Source organism: Sander lucioperca, chromosome 20 (assembly GCF_008315115.2).
Source record: "Sander lucioperca isolate FBNREF2018 chromosome 20, SLUC_FBN_1.2, whole genome shotgun sequence".
Taxonomy (NCBI): domain Eukaryota; kingdom Metazoa; phylum Chordata; class Actinopteri; order Perciformes; family Percidae; genus Sander; species Sander lucioperca.
The window spans coordinates 12,080,467-12,094,269 of record NC_050192.1 but is presented as its reverse complement, the minus strand read 5'-3'; the positions used below and the strand labels follow the sequence as shown (position 1 = coordinate 12,094,269).

Genomic DNA, 13,803 nt, shown 5'->3' with positions numbered 1-13,803 from the left:
TCCTCTCTCTGCATCAGCTATCTGTGATTAGAAGCAAGCCTCAGGGGGAAGACACACGACACACACACACACACACACACACACACACACACACACACACACACACACACACACACACACACTATGGAAGCAGTTTGGCACACATTTGTGCTTATACGCTAAATGCACACATACAGTTAAAGTATAGACATAACACATAAACACAAAGTAAGTACACACACTTGGTCTCATGCCCTCTCCGTTTCTCAGCCCGTCTATCAGACACGCAAATGATAGTTAATTGGAAGATATGTAAATTATTCAGGGTATATAATTAGTGGCTCTACATAATGCATGATGGTGAGTCCATTCAGTCAGCTCTTTGTCCGTGGATGAGTAGATATTGTGTTTTAAATGATTAGACAAGACCACACAACAGCATGAAGCAAAGATTAGGCTTGCTGTTGGATGCAATTAGACAAATTGATAATTATCCATGTAAATATGAAATATTCATTAGATGATTACCATTTTGAATTAGGTGTGTTGGCCAAAAGAAAATGAACAGCGTATCAGTTTCAGTTTAACGCGGAACCAGCCGGCCTGTAGCCAGCCTTAATAGAATAGAATAGAAGAGAATGTGAAAGTTACTGCATTTTGTATTGCCTCCAGCATAATACTTTTAGACAGGGATCAATGACCTAGGATTGGACCGTCAACTACTGTACACTGAGAACAGAATTAATTTTTAATCATTTAATGTCCAGTGGGAAATCTGCCACAGGTCAGGATGTGATTTAATGGAAAATAAATTTATTGTGCAGAAGAAACTGCCTCAGAAATGCTGTATTTGACTGTAAAAGGCAGAAAGCAACAGACTAGAGTAGAACACTGTTGGATGGTTGCTATTAATTTAATTGAAGAAAAAAAAGAAAGAGAGATGAAGATTTGTGAGTGTTCGTCCTACTTATTTGTGAATTCTATGGTATCTTTTCCCGGCTGGTAGAGACTGTTCCTTTTGTTCATGGGATAGAATAGAACAGAATTGACTGAAAGTTCATACTTTACCTTGGAAACACTAGACAATCTTTGCACTAGGTCCATTCTGGAGCTTTCGATCACATCACACAATCGTCCCCAGTAGGTTGCGTGGTAACCTCACGATGACGACGTGCCTCCAGGAAGTTTCTGTTTTTGGCCATAAAATAGTCTGGCAGAAAATCACAACTTGCCGTTTTACACTTCTGTTTTTATACAGATTGAACAGATATGACGTGTTAATAAGTAAGCTTTAGAGGTGCTGAAAGGTGGATTTTGTTGCCTTTGGACAGAGCCAGGCTAGCTGTTTCCCTGTTTTTAGTCTTTGTGCGAAGCTAAGTTAACGGGCTGCTGGCTCCAGCTTTATATTTACTGTACAGACATGCGAATGGTGTCGATCTTCTCATCTGTTAATCCATTCCTTTAAAGTAAACATCTACAATTCCATGACAACTGGGCAACAACTCCATCTGCTGAGGAAGATCTGAAAGCTCCTGAACATCTACTAAAAAGCTTTGTTGAACCCTTTGGATACATCAAGTGGAATTTGTGTTGAGAATGTTTTTGTCAAGCTAGAATAGAAAAGAATAGGGCAGGAGTACAGCACAATACAAACAATATATACTGTAACAAAATGTATGCACCATCCACACTTGTACTCATATACACCCACCCACAATTAATTACGAACTGTAATAATTTTGCATTAATGTGGACGTGCACAGACAAACACATACCCACAACTGTGTGTGTATGCTCACATAAATCAGTTTTCTGTCTCTCCCAGACACACAGCCCAGCTGTTAGACGGATGGTGGCTGTCAGTGACAGGGTCTCTGTGGTTAGAGTTATGGTCTGCTGGAGCCTGCACTGGGTCACACATCTAATCTAGAAATAGGACTGCAGCTAGAATAACCCGTTGTCTCCCTGGCTCATTGCTATAAGACTGTATGTGTGTGTGTGTTGTTGTTGTGTCTCCACATTAGCCCATTCATCACTTGATAACAACCATTACCTCTGACAGTGGCTGTAGTCACAGTATGGCTGCACAGGCTCCACCAGTCCTTGTTAAAACCCAATTAATAAGATGAGGCCTTTGTGCCACCAGCTCACAGGACATTTAATCAGGAAGTTAATGGGCCGTTTTTAAAAACAGCACCAGGGGAAAATGTCTTTGTCACCTGCTGCGCAGATAGACGGTCAGACATGTGTTGTGGATGAAAGGCCTTTTTATGTTATTGTTTTTTTTTTTTTGTCCTTTAAGTCCAAGGTTGAGAAGAAATGTATAATATGAAGCAGAAAAACGGTACTTCACAAGCTGTATATCATCTGTTTGGTCATTTTTCAACAACAGTTTTTGTTGGCAAATTTAGACGGTCGAAGGAAATAGTTTTACAGATGATTCACAAAACTGTATAAATTATTAAAGGAATACTTTAACATTTTGGGAAATACACATTTATTCTCTTGCCGAGTGTTAGATGAGAAAACCACTCTCATGTCAAAATTAATATGCAGCTACAGCCACTTAGCGTAGCTTAGCTTAGCTTAGCATAAAACAGTTAGCCTGGCTCAGTCCAAAAGTAACAAAATATATACAAAAACAGTTTAAAAACAACACTTTATACTTATACTTTACTTTATATAACACCACAACAAAAAATGTGAGATATGACTTGTTAATAAGTGAGCTGCTATTTACCGTACAGATGTGAGAGTAGTATATTCTCATCTAACTCTCAACAAGAAAGCAAATCAGCGTATTTCCCAAAATGACTGTTTTAAATAAGTAGTAAGATTTAAATGATAATATTTTAGGAGCCACATTTCCAGCCCTGAGGTGAGCAGGCCTGTCATGTTCCCAGCAGGTAAATGAACATGACAGGGTCAAAGCAGCTATTTGGAAGAAATGCCACATTAACATTGTTAATCAATCTGAAGCTGTCGTGGCTTATTTCTCTCTTCCTGTCATTTTGGACTGTCTCTTACTCACTGATGTGTTCCACTGCTATTGTCTTTTATTCATTAATTTCTTTCTTTCTTTCTTTCTTCCATTCATTCTTTCTTTCTTTCTTTCTTTTTTTCTTTCTTTCTTTCTTTCTTTCTCCCACTCTTTTCCTTTTTCCATTCTTCTGTCCCTGTTTCTCCGTCACTCATTTGCATAACCCCCTTCCACAAATGCACACATTTCATCACCCCACCAGGCCTGACTCTTGGACTCTTTCTCTCTCTCATCTCCTCTCTAGTACAAAGCTATGCTTGTTCATCCTGCCCTTGCTCTCCACCCCAACACGCTGATCAAAGCTGGGTTTCCGGGGTCCTTCATGACTGCCTTTAAAGCCGTTCCAGCTGTGTTGTTCAAGCCATGAAATATTCACTATGTGCAAGCACCTGTCCATGTGTACTGGATGAGTATTTTTGTATGTGTGTTCACTTAAAGCCACCACATATGGGAATACAGGTGTGCTTGGTGTGCATGTTTACAGATAAAGAAGTGGATCACAATATGATGCATCTTTAACTATTAGAATAAATAACTTTATTTTCTAGAGATGTATTTAGGGCCAATTATTGTATTTTATTTATAGTGGAGATGAGGAGAGGCTGACAAAATCCTGTTTAAACTTTAGTGCCATAACAGCTCCAAACTGACACTCATCTCTTCATGGATATTACACAAAAGACATTAAATATATATTTCTAGATATTATAAATCGGATAGGAATTTGATCTTATTCCCTAGGTCAAGGTGCCATCAGTTTAAACTCTATGTCGTAAACAATTCACTATGTTTACGACGTGTCAGATAGTGGTAAAATGAGTGTGTCTACTGCAAGGCCTACATGCATTAATGCCTTCATGAATGTTTGATTTGCTGCTCAGTTACAGTACAAGTGATCCAACACACTCCGAAGTAAGCTGTTTTTTGGACAGTTTTAACAAAGTGTCTTCCTTTGATCCAATATTTTTGTTCCAATCCAAAACAAGTGCAAATCCTTGAATTTAACATGAGCAGACATTGATGATTAGATAGATTTTTGGTGCCTGGCTTTCCAAGCATGGGTACCTGAGTGTAAGATGACAACATCTGCCAAGTGCACTCAACATTTTGACAACCTGCCCAAAGCACCTAAAGGATTAATCAGTCAAGAGTGTGAAGTAACCACCTACATAAACATGCTTGGCTTAAATATATTCCAAGTTGCTCTGGGGAAAAAAAAAAACATTGCTTAAAAAGCTAATGAATAATTATTGTTCTGGTTTGTCCAAATTTCTAAACAATTTACCACAATGATAGTTACAAGATTGTAGTGTAGCGGCAGATAAAAAAACGCCAGGGTCCAGAACACAGTCACATTGATCACAGTTACCGTCCAGAGCGCTGAAGCGTGTTGATGGTTTATCTACCCCACTTACCCCTCGCTGTTTCCTTCATTAGTCTGGATAGGCAACCATGTGTATCAGAGAGTCAGTGTGTGTGTGTGTGTGTGTGTGTGTGTGTGTGTGTGTGTGTGTAAGGCCTAGATACACAGAACATCTTGCCGTGTACATCTATATCTGTCCAGGAAGTATGTGTTTGGAGCACTAAAGCCGTGGCTCACTGGGGCCATCTCGGAAGCTAGCTGTTGTAATTAAATTTGATATGAAGGGAGGCAAGGAAGGAGGAAAGGAAGGAAGGATGTATAAAAGGGGGGAAAGAGGGTGGGGAGAGAAGGGAGAGATCAAAAGAGGAGAGATTAGTGAGAGTCAGAGGTAGAAAGGTAAGCAAGATGAGACAGGATGGGGGGGATCAGTGGCTGTTGTGGCAGATTTTAGTGCTGGAGGCAAAATCATAGAAGGAACTGGTTCATGTAAGGACAGACGTCCACACACACACACACACACACACACACACACACACACACACACACACACACACACACACACACACACACACACACACACACACACACATACACACACATAACACCACACACACACACACACACACACACACACACACACACACACACACACACATAACACCACATACACACACACACACACTCAGCTGCAGAGGAATGTTTTTCAGGGTGTGCACACTCGGCCAAAATGACAATTTGAGGACTTTTTTTTACATCGAGAATGTGGAGGCAATGGCAGGCAATTAGCTTAATTACATGAATGCTTTAAGTGAAACATTACCAGAAAAAGGGGAATGTTTAGGAAGTGTGTTAATTAGTAAAACTCATTGAACAAGAGGTGCAAAAATACGTTAGAATAAAGAGTGCAATGCTTTTAATCCACCCTGTCACTCCCTTGCTCTGCGTGTCTGTGTGGTCTTTATTTCTGTCAGTCTGTGCTTTCTCTTTTCTCACATACACACATTCAGGGATGCTACACAGTGTTAATAGCAGCTTACAGCCTGCCATTGTACTCCACTTCTTGTAATTACACCAGTGTGAGCTGCACCGAAAGGCCAGTGCTGTGTGCCCTGTTGTTTATTTACGTGGTGGTGGCTGACTTATCAACTTGTGGAAAGGCCTTTGTTTGTGTGTGATGCAAGGGAATCTATTTATTTACTTCACCGGCAGCCCTTCCTTAAAATTCTGCAAGATACTGTCCAACATTTTCTACACTGGAGATAATTTTGTCAGTTCCTTGTTATTCTTGTATTCCTTTAACACTGGGGAACTGACAACCACGAAAAGCTCAGCCCATCTGGCCGTTGAAATGATTGTAGCCTCTATGAGGCTTTTATTAGCACAAGCTCTAATGCTCACTTTTTTCTCTATTGTTCTCGCCTACAGTCCTGTGCCGCTTCATACATAGAGTTTTATGATATAAACAGCATTCTTGAGGCACTATGATTCAATCAAGTAAATGATTGTACATGAATTGTACACAATGACAAAAAAGGACTGTGATTATGATGAATGATGTAAGAATTTGTCTTTGTGTGTTTCCTCAGGTGGCCTCCCTTGGTGTGACCACCTTCACCCTGTGCGCTCTGTGCATCGACCGCTTCCGTGCAGCCACCAACGTCCAGATGTACTACGAGATGATCGAGAATTGCACCTCCACTACCGCTAAGCTAGCTGTCATCTGGATTGGTGCTCTCCTATTGGCCCTCCCAGAGCTCCTCATCAGACAGCTGGTGGCAGAGGACACAGGAATCCCAGACGAGCCTCCCGTTGAACGCTGTATTATCAGGATATCCACCTCACTTCCTGACATGCTCTACGTGCTGGGCTTGACCTATGAGGGCGCTCGGCTGTGGTGGTGCTTTGGCTGCTACTTTTGCCTCCCTACCCTATTCACCATTGGGTGCTCCTTGGTGACTGCACGCAAGATCCGGCGTGCAGAGCAGGCCAGCGTGCGCAGTAACAAAAAGCAGATCCGGCTGGAGAGCCAGATGAACTGCACCGTCGTGGCGCTAGCAATTGTCTACGGTGCGTGTGTGGTGCCTGAGAACATCTGCAACATAGTTTCTGCGTACATGGCGGCCGGTGTTCCTGAGCACACCATGTCTGTGCTCCATCTCCTCTCCCAGCTGCTGCTCTTCTGTCGGGCCGCTGTGACGCCGGCGCTGCTGCTTCTCCTGTGTCGCCCGCTGGGCAGGGCCTTCCTGGACTGCTGCTGTTGCTGCTGCTGTAACCACGAGCCCTCCTCAGCCACTGCCAGTGATGATAACGAACACGAGTGTACCACCGAGCTGGAGCTGTCGCCGTTCAGCACCATCCGCAGGGAGCTGAGTAACTACACACCTGCTGGCTCCAACTGCTAAACTGATATTCCTCATCAGGGATGGATATTTCACTAGCCTGCTATTAGTCTTTGGCAGACTCAGCTAGGAGAGATTTGCCTTACCTAGTCTAGTCACATTTTTAAATGGGTGCATGAAAGAAGTTGGACACTGAATAATCACATTCAGCCAGTGTCCTACATCTTCAAGTTTCATTCCTAACTACATTTGCAGTACTATATTACCCTAATTTCCCAGGAAAGCTAACAAAAAGCTAAATCTTCTTTCACTCATGCCCTGGGGTGCTCTTAAAATAGGGTCAGTACATAACCCTGCCTGAAACCTTTAAAAGTTACAGACCCCCGCTGTAGACCTTCTATGCCTAAATATCTTATGACAGTTGGGAGGCCTCTTAACCTGTCTTATGTGTGGTTCTTCACAAGAGGTTAAATCAGGTTCATCATGTATTTAGATTACACAAAACTGTTTCCCACAGGCCCTAATGTTATGAGTGGCAGGTAAAGATAATATGTATACTGTACAATGTACAGTAAATGATTGTACAGAATATGTGACAATATTTTCTGTTAAAGTTACCAAAACCGTCTGTGATGATAAGTGTATTTGGCCCCCATAAATAATATTAATGTATGGGAAACTGTACTGTATATCTTAAAGGAGACATAATCAATGCCAATCACCTTCTAAATGTGTCACTGTTGCAATTATGGAGACTTGGCTAATTAATCATGGAATGCAACCTTGTATAATATTTCATATACAGCATCTAGCTAAACGTGTGGGCTGACACTGCCTATAGAAATACAGGACTCAATTTACATGAGCTGTAAATGGACAGTTTGTGTAATGCTACACACATGGGATCAAGTCTTACGATAATTAAACTAGTGCAGGGCATCTGCAGTAATGACCGTTTTCAAGAGAAAAACACAGAAAGGAGAGATGATTGGAGAATCCAAATGTACACAATAACACTTACACTGTATATTGAAAAATATCCAGGTGACTCAAACATAACTGGGCTGGTCTCAGAGATACATAAACACGGACTTGAGCAGAATTAAAAAGTTCAGAATAGACTAATTGAAATCAAATTAGAGGTGAATGGAGTGGAATGGAATCGAATGAAACACTACAGATTAAATTGAATGGCGTGAATATGAATAGAGTGAAATGTAATGGAACATAACACCGTGGAATATAATTAAAAGGTATGGACTCAACATGGACTGGACACTGAAAATAAATATCTGCACTACACTGTTGTATCATGTTACGCCTTACACTTTGGGCTGTATATATACTGTACACTTTCTTTGGTGCTCTTATGATGAATGCGCTGTAAACAACCAATCCATCGGTTCGACTTGGAATCACAAGTAATTGAGCTGCGTACTATATTTTTGGTCAAGAAGACAGATAACAGTTGTCGGTGGAATACATGAACAACGGTGGGGTAAACGAAGAAGAAAAATCAATGTAGAATTTCACTGAGCTGCCATAGACACAGTTTAGTGATTGCATGAATCTTTGATAAATACTGCCTTTAGTATTAGTGACGGTTGTTTGACACTTACAAGTATGGTAGCACTTTATTTTACAGTGCAGTAATTACTCAGTGTTTGCAAGGACTGATAAATGAAAAGCTGATTACTTGTAATTAACATTCAATAAATGCAATAATTTACTAGTATGCACATATTTGTATTATTACTTTGGTACAGAAATATAATTACTGGTAGTTATGTAACACATTAACAGGGACAGTAATCATCAATCATTTACTAGGTAATTACAACATGTTAAATTACAATTACAAAAAAAGTGTCAATACTGCATAATTACATTGTAAATACAACTGCTGGATTGTAATTATAAGGGGAATTGTATATTTCGACCAATAGGCTTAATCAATGTATAGTTTATAGTAAATGGAAAGTTCAAGTTATTTATTTCAGTTCCTGAACTGTAAAACAAAGAGCTACCACAAGTGTGTAAATTATCTCGAAGGGAAGACTACAATTGACTGTACATTTTAAATGAGTCAGGCAGAAAGATTGAAATGTCAGCCGCGTCAACAGCGTTTTCAACCAACTCACGTTGCTAATGTTAGCTTAGTTAGCTAGCTAGCTAGTTATTTCAGCTGGTAAAATGGACATTCTCCAGCTAGAAATGAGAGGCTGCTTTTGTCCACCTCTGTCTGAAATGAAGGACCCATTGTCTCAATAATTACTAAGGATGTGGAGTGATAAATCTGCCTCTGTTATCATTGTAAACTGCATATGTGCCATGTGAGAATAGAAAGCTTTACAGGCGTAGCAACAGTAACTAAAGGGGGGTGGGGCTTCAAGGATGAATTTTACAAGGCCAAAAATGTCTTGTTTCTTGACCTCTAATGCTTTTTGCAGTTTCACTACTTGAGTTTTTAAGGAGAACCAATGAAATGTTTTTCACAGTGTATAAATTTACAAGTGTATTGTACTGTAAATCTGTTTTCTTAATCCTACCAATCAGATCTGGGTCAAAACAAGGTTCAAATCACTATTACAATGCAGGTAACTGAAGTTATACTGAAAACTGAACAGCCTAAACATTTAGTACATATGGTATTATGGCAGGAGGGTGTAGAGGGCTTCTGGGGATAACCAAACAGTCTTTATTTTGCTTGTTAAACTTAATGAAAAATCCAATAGCTTTACATAATTATAACTAAAATGAATAGTGGTGCACTCTGTGATGACCCAGGTGTGATGTTCATTGGTATACTGTATATTGCGATGAATCCTTTGCATACGATTCTGCACTGCCAAACACCTTCTCTCTGTCTGTCTCTTGTGCTCTTGTGGTAGTAGCACACTATCTCTGGGTGTCTCTCTCAGCGTGGAGGTCAGTTTGCCCTCGGCTCCATCAATATAGGGAGAAGAATTTTACTACAAAACATAAATCACGAAAGGTTTGACAGCACCCAGGGCCAGTCATACTAAAAATATATACGCATAGTGAGAAACTGTGGATAAAGGGTGTTTTTTTTTTCCTGCCAGGGCTAAAGGCAGCAACCCTTTGGCTTTAACGAACTACAGTTTATGAGCTCCAGGTGGCTGTAGCCTGTGCTTGGCTGCAGTTCTTCAACTTAATAGAGGAAATTGGCAAAAACAGCACTACTGCAACACAATGCCCTGCAGCCTGTTTGACAACTCTTTTTATTCCCATCACTATCAGGCTATTGTGGGCTGACTTGTTCAGGGAGCTCAGTTTATGTGCCCTTGCACCAGCCCAGTTTCTACCATTAAATCACTTCAAGAGTTTATTGTATGTTGTCCAGCGATCTTACTGGAGTCTGGATTTCCCACCTGTTTCATGATGTGAGTGTGAAGTGTAAACTGACCTCCTGAAACTGATTCTTTTTTCTGCATTTTTCTGGGAGTATAGCTCATTCTAAATGGCTCAGTGTGTAGTAACGTGGTTCAAACTATTGATGAAGTGATTCTTGTAAATCAGTCAGTGAGACTTTTATTCTGAATTTTGTGAGTATCCTCTTCACTCTCAGCAAGTTGTGTCTGTATTTGATACCTGGAAATGTAAGCACACGACCACTATTGTCTCTAAGTCTAGTCACTGGTTTCTAAATAGCTTTTTATATAGCCAAATGACTGTCCCTTTGGTTATCAAAGAACTTTATCTTGAAAACTGTATATTAAAATTTTAAATGTACTATTACTGTTGTGTTGATTTATTGTGTGTATTAAGGTTATCTTTGTTGAGTGCCATCATGTTTCATCACTTGACTGCAACATAAATCCTTGTAATCTGAACATCTCCTCCAACATATTCAAAGCAAAGAAATTATCCAGCCTGTTGCCTCCATGGCCAAGGGTTGTTGCCATGGATATAACTGATGTTAAATGGGTGCTCCGGCAATTTAAATAGTGCTACTCCATTATGTTGAGTTTCAAGAGACAGAGTTAAAAAATAATAATCAAAATCAATTCAGCAGAGGCTGAGAGATCCTGACTTTTTAGACTACATTCACACTAAATCATTTCCTGATGCGTCAGATGGTTTGTAAACACAGAACAGAATAGATTGTGCATCAGTGTAGAGACTAGTCGGCAACTTCATATGTCATAATGGACTTCAGAAACAGTGATGCCACAAATTTTAATGTATGAAAAGAGGTATGCCATTTCACAGTGCAATACGTGCACAGGCTTAACTACAGAAATGATGGTGAAATTGTCTTTTGAAACATGAAGAACAAAAACTCTAAACTCTGTCCCTCTTTGGGAATAACTCTCAGTGTGTCCCCATGTCCTGATTTCTTTAAGATCCTCCCACTTCAGCTGTACTAGTGTTTTCATTTTATTTCCTCTTCACATAACAGGGGACCCTTTAAAATATTCATCAGCAATGTATCACTGTGCTCTGTTCTCCCAACACATCCTACACACCCTCTCTCTCCTCTCCGTTGCCTCGTCTTTGTCTGTTGCATCCGAAGTGTTATACAACGATGACGATAGCGGCCGACGTCCTGGGTCTGTGTTCGCGATAAGGATGCAGAATGGAACTGTTTATACCTCCTGTAACAGAATTAGCTGTCGCGTTGGAACACTGAGCAGATGCCAGAAAGCTTCCGCAACCACCACAGACGTATTGCTCGGTCCCCCAGAGGACGCCGCTCACTCCCACTGTTGTGAGGAGGTGGCCTCTTTCATTTTCTTTCTATTTTCTTACTCATGTCAAGGCAGAAAGTAAGGGGTTAGAGTGACGTGGGAAAAGTAAGAAAGAAACCAGTAGAGAAAAGGAGATGTAGAATTTGTCTCTAAAAATAGCACTTATGTGTTTTAACATTCAGAAGAAAGACAGCAGAGAAAAGCACCATCCACCCTCACAGATCCGAAGAAAACAAAGACAGAAATATGTTCTACTTGAGGTGAACTTGGTTTTTCTTCTTTAACACACAGAGCTTCAACTGGGCACACACAATATATTAAAATGGCACATCAAGCACTTGTAACATTATTTTAAGAGTCTGAAATGCAATTGGGAAGTCTTATTTTAGTCTATTGTTGTCAAATATACTGCTCATTTTGCCCTTTGAATCAAATCCACCAACTATCTGTCATTTATCTCTCAGACGGAAAATGAGAAAGCCCAATTATGAAACGTCTGATGAAAAATGAGGAATTGTTCACTTTGAAATGCACCACAATTCAGGCTTTTATCTGTTCTCTCCCCTATCTCCTCCCTCCTGTCACAGAAAAAGCACTGCATGTGTGTGTGCGTGTGTGTGTGCGTGCATGCATGCATGCGTGTGTGCGTGCATACGTGCGTGTGTGTTTGTGTGCGTGCGTACGTGCGTTCGTTACGGGGCATCTTGTCCCAGAAAAGCTGACAGGCGATGTGCCACTCATCTTGGTAATTTCCCCAAAACAGTTGGCCTCCTGCCAGTGCACTCGCTCACGCTCAATCAGCCTCAATCAGCAACATACTTGTGTGTCTGCAGCCCTGTGTGTGTGTCAGTGTGCAGAGGTGGAAAGTAACGAAATACATTTACTCACGATACTGTATTGAGTAGTTTTGTTGTGTATTTTGTATTTTTCAAGTAGTTTTTAAAATCTGTATTTTAAGATGTACTTGATTACGTTTTGAGTGAAGTATGGTATTTCGCTACATTACAAATCCCATCCGTTACTGAGTAAAAAAAAAACCAACTTTGACTAAAGGCCCAGACACACAGAGCCGATGGCCAAACATCAGCAGAAAAGGCAGCTGGACTGATTAGTCTCCCCAAATTGGTCAAAAAAGTGCCTCAGAAGACACCAAAGCGACGAGACGTAATACGTCTCCATAACAGCAGGCAGCACTAATCTGAAACGTGTTTCTGAAAACATTTTTAGCGAGAAATAGGCCATGCAGTTGCTGAATCTGGCTTCATTTCAGATCGACAAAGGTCTGTTTAAAAGATTTTCGTCAGTTTTTGAGAGACTCTAGTCACGCTCATCGTTTCCGGGTTAGCACTCTACCAATCAGATGGGTCATTTGAGTCTGACTGCCGGCAGTGCCCGCCCCGCCAATTATACATGTGAAATCGGCCAAAATGAAGGACGACGGCCCCTCGGACGGACGACCGCACGGAACACACCGAACAGACTCGAGTCACTGACCTCACCAGACTGTCCAACGGCCGATTATCGGCTCTGTGTGTCCGGACCTTAATGAAACAACTGCACCAGACCTGGGAATTCTTTTTTTTGTGCGAACATATGCAGCTTCTTCTTCTCTGGTTGCAAGTCGCAATTAAAAGAAGTAGAAGAAGAACTGCAATGTGTCGGACCCATGGATGTGTCAGCGAGCCGTGAACTGAGCGGGAGACGATAGCATGGATGTGAATGAGCTGTTATCCCTCAAAATGTCAGCTCATGGGAAAGAAAGAAAGGTTGATACAGAGTGCCGAGTTTTTAACCAAACACGGACTTCTAAGTATTTATTTACTGAAGTCAAAGGTAAAGCCGTGTGCTTAGTTTGCGGAGAACAGATCGCTGTGTTAAAGGATTATAATTTGAATCACTGCTACAATACTAAACACGCAGAGAAATACAGCTTGACTGATGCAAAGCGGCCACGGACATCTGAAGCTTTGCTAGTTATGCTGCAAAAGCAACAAGGCATCCAGGGATGCAGCAGTCAAGACCAGCTTTGTGATATCCCACAAAATCGCCAAAAACAGTAAGTCATTTTCTGAAGGGGAGTTTATGAAAAAGTGTTTGGTGGACTCTGCTGCGCTAATATGCCCAGAGAAAAAAGAAACGTTTGAGAACGTGCCGCCTAACATAAAATTAATATTCAGCAGAATTGAGTTTAGCCTATTAGTCCAGCCCTTCACAACAGTCCCTGTTTCTCATGTGGCCCCTTGGGAAAATGAATTGCCCACCCCTGCTGTAGGACAACGTATGTAGGAGACTGGCTAAATTAATTCACATACATCTAATTAGCTCATACGGGCTACTTAGGTGTGTAGAAGCTAGCTGCTAGTCTGGGCT

The 13,803-nt window shown here is 41.0% G+C and overlaps 1 protein-coding gene across 1 annotated transcript in view; it reads left to right on the top strand.

Annotated features, from left to right (window-relative positions):
• Positions 1-10,474, top strand: part of gpr37b (G protein-coupled receptor 37b) — a 16,497-nt gene extending 6,023 nt beyond the window's left edge. Inside the window, exon 2 of the mRNA XM_031313554.2 lies at positions 5,969-10,474. Coding sequence (XP_031169414.1) covers positions 5,969-6,784 — 816 coding nt within the window. The 3' untranslated portion in view covers positions 6,785-10,474. The remainder of the gene's footprint in view (positions 1-5,968) is intronic.
• Positions 10,475-13,803: the final 3,329 nt, after the last annotated feature.